General features: G+C 46.9%; 1 protein-coding gene across 2 annotated transcripts in view; it reads left to right on the top strand.

Annotated features, from left to right (window-relative positions):
* The window catches only part of LOC119956549 (serine/threonine-protein phosphatase 6 regulatory subunit 3-like), a 107623-nt gene that overhangs the window by 59993 nt on the left and 26868 nt on the right, over positions 1-20762 (top strand). For both annotated transcript variants that reach the window (XM_038783849.1, XM_038783848.1), the window contains exons 7-18: positions 2223-2336; positions 3357-3522; positions 4725-4877; positions 7354-7521; positions 8636-8700; positions 10470-10585; positions 11217-11302; positions 12138-12227; positions 13496-13593; positions 16550-16607; positions 17473-17606; positions 18696-18814. In XM_038783849.1, the coding sequence (XP_038639777.1) occupies positions 2223-2336; positions 3357-3522; positions 4725-4877; positions 7354-7521; positions 8636-8700; positions 10470-10585; positions 11217-11302; positions 12138-12227; positions 13496-13593; positions 16550-16607; positions 17473-17606; positions 18696-18814 (1367 nt within the window). The remainder of the gene's footprint in view (positions 1-2222; positions 2337-3356; positions 3523-4724; positions 4878-7353; positions 7522-8635; positions 8701-10469; positions 10586-11216; positions 11303-12137; positions 12228-13495; positions 13594-16549; positions 16608-17472; positions 17607-18695; positions 18815-20762) is intronic.

Below are 20762 nucleotides of genomic sequence, written 5' to 3'. Positions count from 1 at the left end.
TGCTTGTCGGAATTCCAAAGTAAGGATGGCTGAATTTGAAATGTCAGAAATCGGGGTAATTAGCAGTGTCACCTCCACCTCCCGAATGTGGTGATGCTGTGCTTTTTTTAAAGGGCAGTTTAGCGTGGCCAATCCACCTACCCTGCACATCTTTTTGGGTTGTGGGAGTGAGACCCACGCATACACAGGGTGAATGTGCAAACTCCACACGACAGTGGCCAGTGCGCCACCGTGCTGCCCCGATGGTGATGCAGTGCCGAGCTACAGTTCCGCTGGCGCCTGCAATTGCCTACTGCTTAGCTAAGTGTTTAATCTTCATGTTCAAGTCCCAGCATCAGTGCCAGCAGTCTGCAAAGACTAAAAATTTAACCGGAGACATTTCTGCTCTGGCTGGCTCACTGCTGCACCCGGCAACAGGTTTAACCTCCTGAATCATTATTCTCTCTGCTCGCCTCTCCTCTCCTCTGCTCGCCTCTCCTCTGCTCTGCTCGCCTCTCCTCTCCTCTGCTCGCCTCTCCTCTGCTCTGCTCGCCTCTCCTCTGCTCTGCTCGCCTCTCCTCTGCTCTGCTCGCCTCTACTCTCCTCTGCTCTTCGTCTGCTCTGCTCTGCTCTTCCTCTCCTCTGCTCTGCTCTTCCTCTCCTCTGCTCTGCTCTTCCTCTCCTCTGCTCTGCTCTTCCTCTCCTTTGCTCTGCTCTTCCTCTCCTCTGCTCTGCTCTTCCTCTGCTCTGCTCTTCCTCTCCTCTGCTCTTCCTCTCCTCTGCTCTTCCTCTCCTCTGCTCTTCCTCTCCACTGCTCTCCTCTGCTCTCCTCTCCTCTCCTCTGTTCGCCTCTGCTCTCTCTCCTCTCCTCTCCTCTCCTCTCCTCTCCTCTTTCTCTCCTCTCTCTCTGCTCACCTCTGCTCTCCTCTGCTCTCTCGCTCTCCTCTGCTCTCCTCTGCTCTCCTCTGCTCTCCTCTGCTCTCCTCTGCTCTCCTCTGCTCTCCTCTGCTCTCCTCTGCTCTCCTCTGCTCTCCTCTGCTCTCCTCTGCTCTCCTCTTCTCTCCTCTTCGCTCCTCTGCTCGCCTCTGCTCTCCTCTTCTCGCCTCTGCTCGCCTCTCTGCTCTCTCTCTGCTCTCTCTCTGCTCTCTCTCTGCTCTCTCTCTGCTCTCTCTCTGCTCTCTCTCTGCTCTCTCTCTGCTCTCTCTCTGCTCTCTCTCTGCTCTCTCTCTGCTCTCTCTCTGCTCTCTCTCTGCTCTCTCCATGCTCGCCTCTGCTCTCTCTCTCCTCTCTGCCTGATCTCTGCCCCCTCAAGTTTAGTCACTTGGCCGTTTAGGCACTTGAGCCCATATAACTTATCATAGAATTTACAGTGCCGAAGAAGGCCATTCGACCCTGTAACCCCACCTAACCATTCTTGACACTTAAGGGCAATTTATCATGACCAATCGACCTAACCTGCACATCTTTAGACTGTGGGAGGAAACCGGAGCACCCAGAGGAAACTCTCACAGACAAGGGGAGAATGTGCAGACTCCGCACCGACAATGACCCAAGCCGGGAATCAAACCTGGGACCCTGGAGCTGTGCAGCAACAGTGCTACCATGCTGCCCTTCAGGGGGAGATTGTGGTATAGTGGTAATGTGACTGGACTAGTAAGCCAGGGGTCTGGGCTATCACTCTGGGAACATGAGTTCAAATCCCACCACGGCAGCGAATGGAATTTAAATTTGCTTAATGATTGTTGTATATGCCCATCTGGTTCATTCACGTCCTTTAGGGAAGAAAATTTGTCGTCCTTGGCCTGATCTGCATGTGACCCACAGCAATGTGGCTGACTCATGACTGCCCTCCGAAATTGTCTAGCAAGCAACCCGGTTCAAGGGCAACTCGGGTTTGGACAATAAATGCTGGCCCAGGCAGCGATGCCCACATCTTGAGAAAGAAAAGGGGGAGAAAGAGAAAAAGGAACATTTACCTGCCTTTTCCCCCATGTCCTCTGATGCCTTTAGCCAACAAAATCTTATCAGTCTTCCTTTTAAAATGGCCATTTGATCTAGCATCAATTGCTGTTTGCTGAATGAGTCCCATGGTTTCACTACCCTTGGCGTGCCACCTATTGAGATTGAGAATTGGGTGCTTGAGGACGTAGCAACAATTTGATGCAGATTTCTCCGGCTACAACTGGTTTTATAGCCAAGGATGCTTGTTTTCTGATCACAATCTCCGTCTGATCCACTGCCAGGCAGGAGACCATCGAGCAACTTCTTAACAACATGTTTGAGGCCGAGAAGGATGAGTCAGTGATTGTTAACGGGATCCAGGTACTGCTGACGCTGTTGGAAACGCGCAGGCCCCGGTAAGTGAGTGGAAAAACGGTGACTTGCCGCTCTGAAGCCAGCATCTTAACTGCCTCCAGGCTCTTACTAGGCAGCAAATTGCATTATATGCAAAAATACAGCGTGCTAAATCATTGACCTAAAGATGCCCTTAAGCACAAAGTTACAGGGTTTGACCGCAGCAGAATTTTTTGTTGTGTTTATTTTTTCTGTGCGCTTATGCAGTCAGGCGGAAGAGGTTTGTTTGATTCTCCTTTCCCTAAACTGGGTGGAGAATAGAAACCGTTTACACCACCAACATTGGCTTGGGCAACTTTTTTTGGGTTGTGGGGGTGAGACCCACTGAGACACTGGGAGAATGTGCAAACTCCACACGGACAGTGACCCCGGGCCGGGATCGAACCCGGGTCCTCGGCGCCGAGAGGCAGCAGTGCTAACCCACTGCGCCACCGTGCCGCCCAACACCGAGATTCGAAATCAGATGTTGGACCACTTGGTCTGCATGACTATGGATTTACAGGAAGTCTTCGACGTCTTTGCAGGGCATCCTGCCTTGCCTTGCAATGTGGTCGAAATATTTTGCGTAAGATCACAAATTTGAACAACTTTCTCTTATTAACCCCTATATCGACCCCTCTGGCCTACCCTGACATTCATTGAGATCACAGCTGATCTGCATCCTGTTGACCTGCCTTCATGCCATATCCCTTAAAGCTCCCGGTGAGCAAAAATCTAACAATCCCAGATTTATTAGCCGTTGAAAATTAACTGGTACCGACCACGGAGCAGAATTGCCATGTCTGGGCAGCGTAACCACTGGGTTTGGTTCAAAACCGGGTGAGTGGTCACCCAGTTGCCCAAACAGATTTCAATCCTGCCTCTTAACGATTATCTGAAAACTAAGTTCGGTCCTCTCGGGGTTTCATTTGCATTCTCGGTTTGACAGTTTTTGAAAACTCAACCAAGACTGCTGCTTGGTAAATTGTCACCGCTAATGATGCTGCTTGTTCACCTAGATTTTGTTTTTTCATTTTGGGCAGGACTGACCTGGGTGGCATGGGTGGACTTTTCTGTAACCTTGACGGCCAGCTGGATCTCTGCCCCCCTGGAATGGACCATGCGTGTAGCCAAGTCAGCGCAGGAACGCTACTCGCCATCAAATTAAGACTGCGGGATTTCCACCAGCTCCTCCTTGACCCACCAAAGGCAAGTCTGACACACAGCTCCTTTTATTACCTGCAGAGGTTGGGGATGCGGAGGCACAGGTCAAGTGTAATGTAACTTGACTAGTAATCCAGAGACCCAGGCTGATACCCCGGGCAAAGAGGATTCGAACCCCACCATAGAAACTGGTGAAATATTAAATCTCAAACCGAAAGCTAGTAATGGTGACCACACTTAACTATCGGTGATCGTTGTCAAAACCTATCCTGTTGTCCACCCTTAATTGCCCTTGAACTGTGTGGCTTACGGGGCCATTTCAGAGGGCACACTGCTGTGGGCCTAAAGTCACATGCAGGTCAGATCGGGTAAGGATGGCAGATTTCCTTCCCTAAAGGACATCGGTGAACCAGATGGGTTTTGCCAGTGACGCCCACATCCCCCGAAAGAGTAAATTTTTAAAAAATGGTTTGGAAAACATGTATGAGATTTTACTGACGTGTCTGCTTCAAAATAAAACTGGATTGTGGAAAAGCTTCATTCAAATGTTGGAGTAGCACAGCAAGGCATTCAGCACTCGATCGCGAAAACACACGTCCAACATTTCAGATCCGATGGGACTTCTCAACTCTCTTTATATCCATGACAATGGGTTACAGATTAAGATTTAAGATGAAGATAAAAAAGATAAAGTCGCTTATTGTCACGAGTAGGCTTCAATGAAGGTACTGTGAAAAGCCCCTAGTCGCCACATTCCGCCGCCTGTCCGGGGAGGCTGGTACGGGTTTCAGACAGTCTCTACCTTAAAAATAATGGATCACTGGGAGTGAATTATAGGCTGGAAACAAATTAAAGGGTTCAGCCAGTTACACAGTATCGAAACGAGGAGATTCCCTTGGTGTGTGAATCTTTTGACTAGAGCTGCAGCCCTCTGCTTGGAGAATTTCAATTGGCATATTCAACATTGATAGATTGGTACACGTTGAGCGGATGGGGCAAGGAAAGTGGAGATGATGTGAAAACTCCGCCACGCTTTTATTGAAAGGCAAGCAGGTTTGGGAGCCAGAGCACCTACTCTTGCTTCTCGCTTGCATCCCAATCCGAGGGTTTCACTAACCAGCATCTCGTAATCGTTGCGGGACTCAAAAGTTATCTACAGTTGATGCTGACGCACGTCGTATGTTGCATTTTGAGATGTTGCCTGTTACCCCTCCAGTTTTCATTTTGTTTGTTTCCCCTTCCTGTAGAAGAGTAAAATGGTGACTACCTGGGGCACCCTCGACCCGCCACTGGGGAACACTCGGGTTCACGTGGTCAAGCTCGTCACTAGCGTCTTGCAAGTGAACAACAGCGAAGTAAATCAGGAGTTGATGGCGTTAAACACACTGGACGTTCTTCTGGTGAGTTTGAGGATGGTGGGGGGCTGCCCTGTACCTAGCAAGGAAGGAGATAAAATGGGTTTAATAATAACCTTTATTGTCACAAGTAGGCTGACATTAACACTGCAATGAAGTTACTGTGAAATGTCCCCAGTCGCCACACTCCGCACCTGTTCGGGTGCACAGAGGAAGAATTCAGAATGCCCAATTCACCTAACAGCACGTCTTTCGGGACTTGTGGGAGGAAACTGGAGCGCCCGGAGGAAACCCTCGCAGACACTGGGAGAACGTGCAGACTCTGCACAGACAGTGACCTAAGGCAGGAATCGGACATGGAATCCTGGTACTGTGAAGCCATAGTACTAACCACTATGCTACCGTGCTGCCCACAACCTAATCCCTATTGATTCTGACTCATGCAAAGAGTGTACTGTGCAGGCTACCAGCTGACCAGACAGCCCTGGAATCAGGAAAATTGGCTGCACTGCCTGAAAGGGTGGCATGAATAAAACCGGTGTTAACTTTTTTTTTAAAAAGAAAAAAAGAGGTGACTAAATACCTGTAGGGAAACAAGCTGGGGACTGGGACTAAGAACCAACACAGACTCAATGAGTCAATTATGCTCTTTAATTTGTAATAACTGATCAGCCAATTCAAAAAGGGAGGGAGACAGCAAACTACAGGTGTGTTAGCTTAACATCTGTCGGGAGGGAAAATGTTAGAAGTTATTATTAAAGACGTTATAGCAGGGTACTTGGAAAAATTCAAGGTGGAGTCAACATGGTTTTGTGAAAGGGAAATTATGTTTAACCAACTTATTGAAGTTCTTTGAAGAAGTAATGTGTTGTGGATAAAGGGGAGCTGGTAGATGTACTGAACTTAGATTTTCAGAAGGCTTTTGAATAGGTGCCACACCAAAGGTAATTGCGGAAAATAAAAGCTCATGGCGTAAGGGATACCATATTGGCACGGATAGAAGATCAGCCAGTAACAGAAAAAAGTGACACAAAGATAGATAGGAAAGTAAGTTGTGAAGAGGACATAAGGCGGTTACAAAGGGAAATAGGTGTGGTGAGTGGACAAAGATCTGCAAATGGGGTATAACGTGGACAAATGTGAAATTGTCCATTTTGGCAGGAAGAATGAAAAAGAAGCATATTGTTTAAATGATTGCAGAGCTCTGAGATAGAGGGATCTAGGTGTCCTTGTGCATGAATTGCAAAAGGTTAGTATGCAGGTACAGCAAGTAATTGGGCAAGCTAATAGAATGTTATTGTTTATCACGAGGGGCATTGAATACAAAAGTAGGGAGGTTGTGCTTCAGTTACACAGGGCATTGGTGAGACCACAGATGTAGTACTGTGTACATTATTGGTCTCCGTATTTAAGGAAGGACGTAAATGCATTGGAAGCAGTTCGGAAAAGGTTTACTAGATTAATACCTGGATTGGGTGGCTTTTTTATGAGGAAAGATTGGACAGAATAGGCTTGTATCTGCTGGAGTTTAGCAGAGTGAGAGGTGACTTGAATGAAGAGTATAAGATCCTGAGTAGTCTTGACAAGGTAGATGTGGAAAGAATGTTTCCTCTTGTGGGAGAATTTAGAACTCGGGGTCACTGTTTAAAAATAAGTGGTCGCCCATTGAAGACAGACGAGGAGAATTTTCTTCTGAGGCCATGAGCCTTTGAAACTCTTCCTCAAAGGGCAGTGGAAGCAGAGTCTTTGAATATCTTTAAGATAGAGCTAGACAGATTCTTAATGAGCAATGGGCTGAAAATGATATGGTGGATCGACGGGAATGTGGAGTTATAATCTGATCAGCCATGATCTTATTGAATGGGGGAGCAAGCTCGAGGGGCTGAGTGGCCTATTCCTAATTCTTAATGTGCCGGTTTCTGTAAACTTGTTTGTTACAGACACCATATAGTGGAGCTCCCCTAACAGCTTACTAGGTAAGGGTATTGGCCAAACACTTGAGCCACGTGTAGAGGAAGGCATCATGTTGATTCCCAGCCTGTTTTGCAAATTAATGTTAACTGGCCTGCACTTGGTTTATTATAGTTGGTCTCTAGACTTTGGGCAGGGGACGGAGGAGGACAACCAGAGTCCTTGGCGCGACTCATCGATCCCCATAGGAAAACAGCATCTGTGATCCCCGGTCTGGGGTCAGCCTTAACGTGCTCCGTATCGGAATAGTCTGCCTAGACTCGTTTGAGAAGAATGGCTGCTAGTGGCTGTGGGACCACTTCCCAACAAAAAAGGCATTGTCTTCGCAAGAATGAGAAAAGGAACATCGATCATATCTCGAGTAACAGGAGAAAGATGTTGGGGGGGGTGGGGTGCATGCTGTGCGTATGTTTTGTTGTAAATCTTTTTGCCCCCTCGTGTAATAGCAGCTGATCGTGGTCGCGATGTTGTCCAAAGATTGACTGGTCTGTTGTCTCCAAGTGCTTCCTGATCATTCCGCGCTAACTTTTTAATGGATCTGTTTCACCAGGATCTCTACTTCAAGTATGTATGGAATAACTTCCTCCACTTGCAAGTGGAGCTGTGTATTAGCACGGCACTGGCAAACCCTCCCGCAGAAGATTGCACTGAAACCAATGTGGAAAATCACACCGAAAACAGCACCGAGTCCATCCGAGAGAATCCACTCATCAAACACGTTAGTAAACCCGCTTTCTTTTTTTAAGGATGTATTAAGGGAACCTGACCCCGTGGGGTCGACACAGGCATTCCATCTACGGCTTGTATTCAAATCCAACTTGGGCTGAATGGGATGAAAGCTTCCTTTTCGTGCTGCCTGTAAAAAGCCCCAATGTAAAATGTTTTTTTTTGAGTTATCAGTTTAACTAACCTAGGACGGCATATAAATAGAGCACAAAACTAGGATGTGCAAGTGAATCGGCCTTTTGCACAATTTTCTTTCTGGTTCGTTCATTTGGGATGTGGCTATTGGTGGCAAGGCCAGCTTTTATCGCCCACCCGGTATTGCCCCCCCGAGGTGAACCGTTGCGGTCGGTGTGCTGCAGGTATGAGGCTAGAGTCAGAGGAATGCGGTGTATTTGTAGGATTTGGGGCTGTTGGTGCAGAGGTGGGGAGTAATGAGGCCGTGGAGGAATTGTGATATATGGGATGATTTTAATATTGAGGCGTTTCTGGTCCAGGAAAGTCTGGAAGCCAGGGAAAAGTTTTCAGTAGCAGGTGGGCTAAGGCAGGGGCTGAGACAGCTGGTGTTATGAAGGTGAAAGTGAAGCTGTGGCGGTGAGGTTGCTGAGGTTGCGATACTTTGGTTCAACCTGAGATGGTGGCCAGGGAGAGGGATGGAACTGATGGTAAGGAACTGTTTTCATGGCGGGCCCATCATGTTAAGTAGTGGGTTAAGAGACATTACAATTAGTTGTCTCATTTATGTTAAGTGTTCAATGATTGACACTGATATGTAAAGGGGCTTCAAGTGGCCTCTGGATCAGGTGATGTGCAGAGTTCTGTGCAGAGTCAGTTGGAACAAATAAAAGTGGTTTGATGAAAAAGGAGCAGAACTTTTGCCTCTTCATACCACAGCATCGAATACGTCTAACACATCAGAGGCGATGGATGCGGTCTGCCCAAAATTTAATTTGAATGAATTGCAGCTCGTGCTGGACTGGTTGTTGGGCAAATAGGCTGACAACACAGAAGCATCAGAGGGCTTGTGAGATATAGTGGTGGAACAATGCTGGGGTATTGTTGGCACACATGTGGGACCTGAAATGTTCTTGTGTTCTTGTTCCTATCAGCTGTTCCAGAAGTGCAGGTTGCTGCATCGAGTGGTGTCGGCCTGGGAAGAAAATGAAAAAGTGCAGTAAGTATTCAGGAAAATGGAATGGGTGTGCAAGCTGTGGCGATGAAAATAAAGCAAAAATGTGAATGAATATGCGAGGATCAGCATGGGATTACCTTCCTCGACCAGTAATTGCCTGAGGATATCTTGGCTCAAGACGAAGCTTCCATTGAATCCTTATACTGTAGTGCAGAAGGAAGCCATTCGGCCCATCGAGTCTGCACCGGCCCTCCGAAAGTGCACTCTACCTAGACCCTACCCCTGTAACCCCGTGCATTGATCATGGCCAATCCACACACCTTTGAACTGTGGGAGGAAACCCAAACAGACATGGGGAGAACATGCAAATGTCACACAGGCAATCACTGAAGGCTGGAATCGAACCCGGGTCCCTGGCGTTGAGGGAGCAGTGCTAACCATTGTGCTTGCCGCACTCTCTCTTGCCTCTGTCACACATTTACCTTCAGGAACACTGCTGTACCTCAGCCAGAACAGCGATCGATGGCAACGCTGTAGGTGTTATTCTGAGCCGCATGCGGGGTGCCTAGCCAGCTCCCTTCACCCTCCTTAGTTCAGGTGTTTGGAGGAGCCTTGACCAGGAAAGTCATCCATTACTGGACACTCAAACCTACTCGCCCTCTCAGTTGTCTACCTATGGCGAGCCCTTGGAGTGAGTGCTTTATCTAAAGGAGTATATAATCTCTCTCCCTGACTGAACAAGTAGGTTGGGGGGGGGGGGGGGGGGGGGGGGGGGGGTCGTCGTCTGCTGGAGGAGAGATATTTAGTGACTTGTTTCTAAATATGTTAAATCAAGTAACCAGGAGTGAAGATGCTAATTCTCCGATGAAAGATGTAATTAATTGCTTTTACACCTGTTTTGTGAGGAAAGCTAAAAATAGACGCTCTGAGAAACATTATCCATTACATTCAGTCCCCCCACAGTGTGCAGATGGAATCGCACTTAACCGAAGCAGATCTAGAAAAGACCGTTTGGGTCCCTGTTTCATTGGGTGAATCTGAAAACAGTGACTGTTATTTTGAGTCCTGCGACAGATGGAAAGGCAGCTCCAGTCTGAATTTCCACAATCCGTCTGTCCATTCCGGATTCTGTCATTATTTCCCTGCAGTCTCTCTCCGTTCAATCATATAGTATGGGAGGGGACCTGCCCCTGCCCTTTCAAACCGTGTACTCCGGATCATCCTGTCCTTTAAGGGCATTGTGACAGAGATCGAGTGGAGTCTTATGCTACTTTACTCTTCCATAGTCCAGGGGTGGTGAGAGCAATTGGGGTACTCCAGCTACTGGCCATGCTGCGATCAGCTACCTCAGTACAGATGGAACTGGGACTTCTTACTCTGTCTGGTTTGACTCTCCACCAGTGCCTTGCTTGTTTGTCATGGGAGGAATTGAGAATTTTTGTTGCTTAATACAAGGGTGGTGAGGAAGGCACTTTTTCCAATAGTAGAGGGGCCAATAACTAAGGAACATAGATTTGAGGTAAGAGGTAGAAGGCTAAGAGGGGAGTTGAGGTGGTGGGAGTCTGGCATTCACTGGTGGTTGAGTCACAAACACTCGCCACATTTAAGAAGTGCTTAGATATTTGCTTGTGCTGCCATAGCCTTCAGGGCTACTGGCCAAGCAATGGAAAATGGGACTTTTGTAGTCATATCTTTGTTGACCGGCCTGGACATGATGTGCCGAATGGCCTCCTGTGCTGTAAAATTCCACAAATCTATAAGTGTTCATGACTTGAGTGTGGCTTACTTCAGTGTTGCTTTTTATCATTTAGGTCAGAAGGTGGCAAGCGGAAAGGCTACATGGGTCATTTAACGAGGATAGCAAATGCGATGGCACAGAATTCGGAAAATGGTCCTAACCACACTTCGATAGCACAGATGATCAAAGGTAATTTGTTACTTAGCCAGAAGAATGTAAAAGATAAAGACTTGCCATTAATATCAGACTGTGATTTGCCGAGGTGAATTCGGATCGGCTCTGTTCAAAAATATCTTATCTCAGCTGTTCTGGGGGATTGGAATGGAATTGGCTGCTTTAATTATAAAGTAAGGATTTATCAGTGTAGAAAACTATTCCCATTGTCTTCCCAATTCCTAAAAAACTGTCCGATTTGCTGGAGATGTCAGGTAGTGTTCCTGATGGATGGCAAGACCACTAGCTGCATATTTGAGCATTGAATGTCGGTCCATGTGGCTGAAGCTGGCATTTTGGATGGTAGCAATCTTGGAAACTGACAGAAGGTGCAAATTGCTCATGGTGATCAGGAGGTTAAATATCAGGTTACGCAAGAACGCCATCGGGAGCAAGGAGGACATTTAGGGATGAATTTCCTTCATTCAAAGGGTGACCAACTTGCAGATCGTGAACAAAAAAGGCTTATGAATGGGTGATGAGTTTCTTAAAAGAGAGGTGTCTCAAAGAGAAGTTAAACTGTGTGTGTGTTGCCCTGACCCTGAAGATTGTTGTGACAGCTAACGGTGTGCAGAACGTGCATAATTGACGTTTGCCTTTGTTTCAGAACTACCGGACGAAGAAAGGGAACGGTGGGACAAGTTTGTCCTGGGATCACTCTCTGAAATGAACAAGAAAAACACGGTTGACTTGGTAAGTTTACATTGTGACTGGGAGCCACGGGCCAGCGTCCAAGCATTGCAGCCACAATTGCCTGAGGATCATCTTGTGTTTCAGCTTCCCTCGAGGTGCCTTAATGTCCCACAAGTGTTGCCAGCTTTCTTCCCACCGTGCCAGCTTGCTGGAACAGAGTGCCGGAGGCACTGGCGATCCTCCACTACCTCACACCCCCTGTTAATGTGTGAAGCCAGACAAGTGTCCCACGGGGAGAATTGCAGGCAAGCCTAATTGTGTGCGCAGATGTGCACCTTCCAGCTAGATCACTGGATTGCATCCAAGAGCAGGAACTCTACCCAATTCTACTTTTAGAGTTCCTGTTGGCCAAAAGTAAATTATAGGCTGATATAAAATGCATAGAGATTAGCTTTGACCTGTTTTCAGGACTGAAATAGAGAGAGCATTGCACCTGAAGCGCAGCTGAAATTAGAGCTCAGACACGATCAGCACTAGAGCCAGCGGGCTGCAGGTGCCAAGTGGGTATCCAGAGACTGCCCACTAGTTTGATGAGGAAGGTGTTCCAGCTGCTCTTCCGGCAGCAGGCCTGAGGAAAGTTGAGGGAGGGGACCGACAGCGGACTCCTCCAATGTTGTCAGCATTTCCTTCTCGTTGCTTCCCGTGGTTCGAGTGTCCTTCGCTCTGACTTTGGCATTTGCTTCAGGCATTCCCTGCCTTTGGAAGCCCAATGCTGTGAGTCATAGCCTGATGGGCTATCTAATAAGCTAATATTATTAGGAGGTGTTTTGATATTGTGCTGAAAGCCTTGCTATATTTGTTTTACAAGAAGCAATGTTTGACATTTGTGGCTCAGGTAAACATGCGGAACCTGCACTCCTCGAGTGATGATGATGAGAATGACCTGAAGGAGTTCAGTTTCCCACAGGAGGCTGTTTTACAGCAGGTATGAACTGGGGGCGGCACAAACACAGTTGACTGAAAATACTGCATTATCTCTTTTCTTTCTCTCCTCTCTCCCCCCTCCCCCTCCTCCTCCTCCTCCTCCTCCTCCTCCTCCTCCTCCTCCCCTCCTCCCCTCCTCCCCTCCTCCCCTCATGGCTTTTTACTCCCTTGCACCTTTCTTCCAAGGCACAAAAAGGTGGGGGGGGGGGGGGGGAATGGTAATCGGCATACAATAAGCCTAATCTCTGGTTGGGTGAATTACTATCTGTGCGGAGTCTGCACGTTCTCCCCGTGTCTGTGGGTTTTTTCCACGGGTGCTCCGGTTTCCTCCCACAGTCCAAAGATGTGCAGATTAGGTGGATTGGCCACGCTAAATTGCCCTTGGTGTTCAAAAAAAGGTTAGGTGGGCTTTACTGGGTTTGGGGATGGGGTGGCGGTGTGGGCTTGATTCGGTGCTCTTTTCACGGGACGGTGCAGACTCGATGGGCCGAATGGCCTCCTTCACTGTAAATTATATAATTGTTGGCTGAACAGGTTTCCTTGGGTTCTGTTCAGTCTCCATGATTGTTCCATTAATGAGACGCAATGGGACGCAATGGTGTCACCATTCAGCTTGACGCTCTGTGTTCCCAATGTGGGGGAGTCCACAACTGGGGTCATAGTTTGAGAATAAGGGTCGCCTTTTAGGACTGAGGTGAGGAACAATTTCTTCACCCAGAGAGTGGTGAACCTGCGGAGTTCCCTACCACAGAGCGTAGTTGAGGCCAAAACGTAGTGTGATTTCAAGAAGGAATTAGGTACAGCTCTTGGGGCTAAATGGATCAAGGGATATGGGAGTGAAGGCGGGATCAAGACATTGAACTTGATGATCAGCCATGATCATAATGAATGGCGGAGCAGGCCTGAAAGGCCAAATGGCCTCCTGCTTTATTTTCTACGTTTCTACAAGACAGGACAGGTGGTAGGACCACTGACTCAATTAGGATGAGGAAAATGCTGCGGATACTGGAATCTGAAACCAGACCAGAGGAGGTTTGGAAAAAGCTGCCAGGCCTGCTGCATTTTCCGAGCATCCTCTATTCTTGACTCAATTAGGAGTTGGCCTTGTAATAATTTCCGTACAAAGTGACATAAACCACACGATTTACCATTGTTTGTCTTTCCTGTGTTGTTTGGTGTGTCTGGGATTGCCTCTGCACTTCTGATCTTGCCTCTTGCGCACTGTCCTGATTGACGGACGTGTCACCGTCGGTGGTTTTTATGTTTCAGGCTTTCTCCGACTATCAGATTCAACAGATGACTTCCACCTTCATCGACCAGTTTGGCTTCAACGATGAGGAGTTCGCCGAGCAGGAGGAAAGTGTGAAGTGAGTTCTGAGTTCTGTTCGCTGGTGGTGCGACTGTTTTCACAAGAGAGAAACCCGGTTTTAGAATTGGGCAAATCACAGCAGGAAAGGGTTTCATGCAGGCACTTGCGCACAGAAAATTGTTAGACAAAGCAGGTTGGAAACCGAGACTTTCAAATGGCCAGGTAGGGAAGAAAGGCAGGTAAGGTGATACCTAGCGGTGATACCTAGCAGCCAGTTGCAGAGGTTGTTTAGAGGTTACTTCAATCTTGAAGTGGTAGTGAGGAGAGTGGGCGGTTAAATAACATATTAAGGATAGTCCATGTAACTGACTGACTGGAATCTTGAGAAATGTCGACAGTGTTTGTTTTCTTTGAGGTGATGTTTTCATCATTTTCTCCCTGTATTCTGCAAATGCTAACTCGTGCTTGCAGTGGCTTTGAAGCAATTAAGCAGGTACAAACCTTATCTACACGGTACTTTATTTCATCACAGTGCAAAGGCGACAAATCCATCAGCATCAGTGCCAATGGTCTGCACTCCAAATGGGAATAAATATTGCCTTTTATTCAACCTTCTGTTGCACATCCATGTACAGGCATGCTCGAGCGCAGAAGACACCAATGCCGATGATTGCCAGGATGGGACGTTTTTCTTACAAGGGTTGAGGAACTGGAGCCTTTTTAAAAAAATATATAACTTTTGATACGATCCCAGCTGAAAACAACTGGACAGTCAGGTTTCAGAATGGAACCCTGGTTCAACAGACCATAACTTTTACTTTTTGTCCAGAAATGTGGGTGACCAGAGTCGCAGGACTGCCAACTAACGAATAAAACATTTGTTAAACAAGAGAAGATGAACTATAATGCACTCCTCATTCACTCCACCTATATCATTGCCGATGTACACCGATTTGTACGGGTAACCCAAGTTAGAAAAGGGATATATCCTCAGCAAGTACTCAGTAAACCAATAATCCAACCGTGGTCAGACCCAACTAACTCTGAAACCAAGGATTGAAACAACTTCTGGGGATTTCTCCTCCAATCCCCCCCTATACTTGTCACACTGTGAGCCAACTGGTCTGACTTCCACACTTTCCAGGCACCACTCTCAAAAAAAAAACACACACTCTGTAGAATCTTCTCCCAAACAATGCTTTCCCTTGGATACCTTCACCAAGGATCCACTTCCAGGGCGACAGTCTCCTTTCAGTATTCCTGTGCCATGGATTGCCAAGTGCATTCAATGTTCCGCACATTCTCTCGGGTACACACCCATGCCAACAGAACACGCCTACTTCACGGGCTGTATTTGGATGTCACTAAAGTGTTGATTTACCTCTGATGTCTGGCTTCTCACTTTAAATTTGGTTCTTGCAGCTGTCTCTTTAACTTGAGCACTTTCTCTGCTTTTTACTTTAACTTCACTAATGGGTCCTTGTTCAACTTGTTCTTCTTTGTTCCTTTGTCTTCCTGAGACATTATTTTTGGTTTGACACCCTGGTTTCTGGACTTTGTTTTGTTCTTTTTGAGACGTCTGCTTTTTCCCCAGCTCCCTAATCCTGCCCAGCTCCTCCTTGGCCTATCATAAAACCAAATTCAAAAGCTCTTTCTGAGGACCCAGGTTCGATCCCGGCCCCGGGTCACCATCTGTGTGGAGTTTGCATATTCGGCCCATATCGGCGTGGGTCTCGCCTTGCTAATTGCCCCTTAATTGGGAAAAACATTTTGTTTAAAATTTTTTTCTCACCTAGGGTTGCCCCTGGTTTCCATAAAATCACTACAGTACGGAAAGAGGACATTTGGCCCATCGGGTCTGCACCGACCCTCCAAAAGAGCAACCTGCCTAGATCTCTCCTGTCCTATCCTCGTAACCGCATCCAATCTGCACATTTTAGTTGATTTAGGACAATTTAGCACGGCCCATCCACCTAACCACACTTTGGAATGCGTGAGGAAACCTGAGCACCTGGAGGAAGCCCACGTTCACACAGGGAGAACGTGCAACGGCTAAAATCGCATCCGGGTCCCTGGTGCTTTGAGGCAACAGTGCTAACCACTGTGCCACCCTAAGCAACAACCTAATTTTCCTTTAATTCCTGTTTATTTACACATCACAAACCCTTTAATTACATTACAGGCACAGTTTAAAGTGACCAAACCCCACAGATATGCAGGCACCTTTGTTGAACTTGAAGCTGACTAAAGTTTTCACCCTAAGGCGGAACACAAAATGAAGTTTACTTAAAGCAATGCCTTATTTCTAACACCCGCAAATGCATATATAATTAATGTAAAACTAGCTCTGTTTCCTGACCAAGGAAGGCAGTTGAGAGATTATGAAGAGTTGCTCAGACGTGAGGGGTTTGATGAGGTAAACTGGAAAGTAACTATTTCCACTACCCTGTAACAGCGAGTTGTAACACTCTTCATGCAGTGTCCTCGTTGCCCAAGTGTAGCCATGATTTCACTGCGGGAACAGGGGCACCAAGAGCTACCTCTGCTGTCTCGCCAGCTGAGCTGACCGGCCCCCAAGTTGTTGACTGGAGGGCATAAATTTAAGATCAAAGGGAGTGGTGAGAAGAATTATTTTATGGAGAAGCCCCCACCCGGAAATAATCAGGTAAATATTTTGAAAAAGTCAAATGTAAGAAGGGATGGGGGACAAAGGGTAGGGCAATAAACCCATAACCTCAGACCCCACTGACACAGTAGCCACAATGTGGAGACAATATCTCCACTATTGAGATTTTGTCATTTATGTGACTCCCCAGTGGTGCATATTTAAATGTGAAGTCACCATTTAGGAATCACCAGCAGTTGCCAGGTTTCTTTGTAGAAACCTCCTTGGGTTTGAAAGGTTTGAGAAATCATTTCCACCTGAGGTATTTCTTCCTGTGCCGTGCCGAGCAAGTTCGCTTCCCCTTTCACAAAGGTGAATATTTACCCGTTGTTTCCTGTTTGGTTAACAGTTCCCCGTTTGAGAGAGCCGCAAACATCAGCTTTGTGTTCGACGCCAACAGTGACAGTGTGAGTATAGCTCCCCTCCTTAAAGGTGGCGCAGCTGACACAATGTGCACATTTCTTCGGCGCCGGTATTTCATCTTCAGATCCGGGTGAATTCTGATTTCAGGAGAGAAAATCGGGCTCTTTAATAACTGCACGAGCGTGGGAGATTTTGAGAATTGATGATGCATTTGGCCTTGATGAACCCCGATTGGACAGTGATTTCCCCAATTGTCTTCTGACCCTTAATTTTACTCGCCTGCTGTTTGCTTTTCCTACAATTTAACAAGGCAAATGTCTCCATTTCCTCCCCCCCCCCCCCCCCCCCCACCTTTTTTAACCTCCCATGCCCTCCAGCACGGATGTGCTGAGATGCAATTCTGAAGGTGCCTGTAGCCCTTTTGTAACTGAGGCAAATGCCCACAGTTTGTGTGCAAGCCTGGACAGTGGGTGGCATTGGGGCCATTCAGCAGAGGCATCACAGCCAAGCCAAACATCCATATTGCATCTCTTTTCCCTGACAGTTGTCAGGCGCACAATCCCGAGGTGATATATCGCCTGCCCACATCATCTTGAGTCGCCTTCAAGCTAGTTCTGCCAGAGAGTAAAATGGGGGCCATTGATGTGTACCGCTAGTCATGGGGTACATGTCTTTACATACTGATTCATCAGTGTAGCAAGCCGGAAACCTATCTGTATTAATTAATAGCCAGCACTGAAGATGCAACTCTTAGAAAGCATTGCACTTTTTCAATTAACAGTCAATCCACATCCTAAAGAAACTGGTGGGGACAAATGACTCACTGCTTATCTCTCAACTTCAATATTTATGCCACAGGACCGATTTCAGAACTCGGGTGCAAGTGTAACTTTCTTTTTTGTCTCTCAGCCCAACACAAACCTGTTTGAGGAGTGTTGGAAGGAGCGAATACGACAGTTCAATGACGACGAGGGCTCGGATGAAGATGACGTGTGGCAAGAAAAGGACGTGCGTTTTGCAGCAGATGCGCCCCGTGCGCCAAGGTACAGTCTGTGGGTTTGCCAGAGAGATTTCCTACCGTCTGTTCCTGAGCACAGTGTGGTACGGTTCGATACACTCCCAGAACTCCATTTGTCAGCTTCAAACAGCAAGTGTTGTTGTGGTAATGTCACTGGATTATGAATCCAGAGGCCCTGGAAGCACGAGCTTGAATCCCACCAAGGGAGCTGGAAAAATTTTACTTCAATCAATTAATAAATCCAATTGGTTAATAAAAATGAAATCTGGAACTAAATGTAAGTGCCATGAAACAAAGTTGTAAAAAAAGCAAAGCATCTAGTTCTCTAATTACCTATCGGGAAGGAAATCTGCTATCCTAACCTGGTCTGGCCTATGCATGACTTGAGACCCACAGCAATGTGATTGCCTCTTAACTGCTCTCTGGAATGGCCAGGCAAGCATCTCACTTCAGGGTCAATTAGCGGTGGGCAATAAAACGTGGTCCTGGCAGTGATGACCACAGCCCTTCCAGGGATTATCAAAAAGGGGATGTGTCTTGGTCGAACCCAGCTCTGTCTTCACCCAATGCTTTTCTGCATAGTCACCAAGTATTGATAAGTGATGGGGAGTTGATTTCCACCCCTCTCCGCTAGCACAGACTGCACAACTGACATCTCGGCTGAGATCACCCGACTGATCACGGATACGATCATCCTTGGGACCTGCCAGGTCAATGACTCCATTCCACACATTTATCATCCGTTTGTACCACCCGAAGAGCAGAAATTACCGAGTTATCAGTTAATGTTCGTGATTACAGCCTAAAGGGGCAGCACAACGGTGCAGTGGTTAGCACAGCTGCCTCACGCCGCTGAGGTCCCAGGTTCGATCGCGGCTCTGGGTCACTGTCTGTGTGGAGTTTGCACATTCTCCCCGTGTGTGCGTGGGTCTCACTCTCTCAACCCAAAGAGGTGCAGGGTAGGTGGATTGGCCACGCTAAATTGCCCCTTAATTGGAGAAAAAAGAGTTGGGTGCTCTAAATTTTAAAAAAATTACAGCTTGAAACACACACACACACAAAAACAAGTTGCACACAAAACACTACCTCTTAATTTCTTGTATGTGTGTTGCAGAAGCTCTGGTAGTACCGACAGTGAAGGAAGCAGAGACTCTGAAGAGGAGGATGATGATGAAGGGGGACAGAGCACTGTAAAGCCCACAGACGAGAAGGTGGAGTCAGATCCAAACAAGGGTAAGCAAATGAATGGTTAGGTTTTTGCTCCCTTTACATTAGAGGTTGCCGCACTGTTCAAAGTGGCAATTATCATCTGTGCCCGTCGACCAGAATCTTTGTTGTGGAAGAAATACAGCCGGTGTGAGGAACTCATTGTGAATTGCCAATCAATACTCATTGTGGTGAATCTCCTCTTCCGGCCAATAGAAGTGATTGGGAGATACGGTGATTCGACTTTGTAGGAACAGTTCTACGGGAGCCAGGGGGATTTGGACTTCACTGAACGGAAGTCGCCAGTATTTATCCTCGGCCTGCAAGAAAGTTCATAACTTTATTTTGCGCACGTCAAGACGAAGGATGTTTGCGCTAGTGAGCGGAACTTTTCATTTCTGTTTAGCACATTGGGCTAAATCGCTGGCTTTGAAAGCAGACCAAGGCAGGTCAGCAGCACGGTTCGATTTCCGTAACAGCCTCCCCGAACAGGCGCAGGAATGTGGCGACTAGGGGCTTTTCACAGTAACTTCATTGAAGCCTACTCGTGACAATAAGTGATTTTCATTTTCATTGCCTAAGCCAATGGTATTCACTAGAAAAGGGTCAGTTGGGATATTAGAACATTTTAATCGGGGGCGGCACAGTGGTTAGCACTGCTGCCTCACGGCAGCGAGGAACTGGGTTCGACCCGATCCCGGGTCACTACCCGTGTGAAATTTGCACATTCTCCCGTGTCTGTGTGGATTTCACTCCCACAACCCAAAGATGTCCAGCGTAGGTGGATTGGCCGTGATTGCCTCTTAATTGGAAAGAAATAATTGGTTACGTAAAATTTTTTAAAAGAACATTTTAATTGGGCTGCTTGTAGAATTAAACCAAAGTACATTTTGATTCATTGCAATTTATTTATTTTACATAAAACACAAAAATTGATCTTAAAGGACATTGTGTCAAATGTGATCTAACCAAGCTTCATTCTGCATTGAGCACAACTTCTCCACTTTATACAACTACCTATCCTTTAGCAGTCCTGATGTGTCCTAAAAGGTGGCATGTTAGATGAAACATGCTAAACTAAAATCACTTTCCCATCTGGAAACATATAATAAGGGTGGATTATTTCCCTGATTTTTTTTTTTACACCAGGAACCTATTGGCTGCCTTGAAGCTAACTGGCACCAAAAATCCTCTTACTAACTCTTAAATTATAAACTTTTAATAACGTAGCTGACTTTTAATTGCCAACTCTTAATAACTAACTCTTTCAACTTACTCCTGGTTGCCATTTCCTGCCTGTAACGTCACTCGGCTAGTCACTTCCCCCTCTGAACCCTCGTCACTCGTGAGGGTAGACGAGAGAAAGGGTTTGGGGGGGTAGGAGGGGGAGCTTGAGGGGCTGCAAGTGGGAGGGTCGGGGGAAGAAAGACTGGAGGATCAGGCAGTGAAGTGAGCACAGAAGTGTCAGTGAGTGGATCGTATGCTCAATGCCACTGGTCAGAGCTGCATTGTCAGAATAGTCCTTTTCCTTAAGCCAGAACTGAGCCCAATGCCATCCTCAACTGGAATGCATCCACATGCGTGCAAAGCGACACCTTTAAGTTAGAGTCATAGATGTTTACAGCATGGAAACAGGCCGTTCAGCCCAACTTGTCCATGCTGCCCAGTTTTATCACTAAGCTGGTCCCAATTGCCCGCATTCGGCCAATATCCCTCTGTACCCATCTTACCCATTGAAATGTCTAAATGCTTTTTAAAAGACAAAATTGTATCCGCCTCTATTACTGCCTCTGGCTTTTCGTTCCAGACACTCACCACCCTCTGTGTGAAACAATTGCCCTTCTGGACCCTTTTGTATCTCTCACCTTAAACCTATGCCCTCTAGTTTTAGACTCCCCTACCTTTGGTAAAATATGTTAACCAACTACCTTATCTATGTCCTTCATTATTTTATAGAACTCTATAAGAACACCCC

The sequence above is a fragment of the Scyliorhinus canicula genome, chromosome 23 (assembly GCF_902713615.1).
Source record: "Scyliorhinus canicula chromosome 23, sScyCan1.1, whole genome shotgun sequence".
In the NCBI taxonomy this organism is placed as follows: Eukaryota; Metazoa; Chordata; class Chondrichthyes; order Carcharhiniformes; family Scyliorhinidae; genus Scyliorhinus; species Scyliorhinus canicula.
Note: the sequence above shows the minus strand (reverse complement) of the source record. Positions and strands in the feature narration are given on the sequence as shown.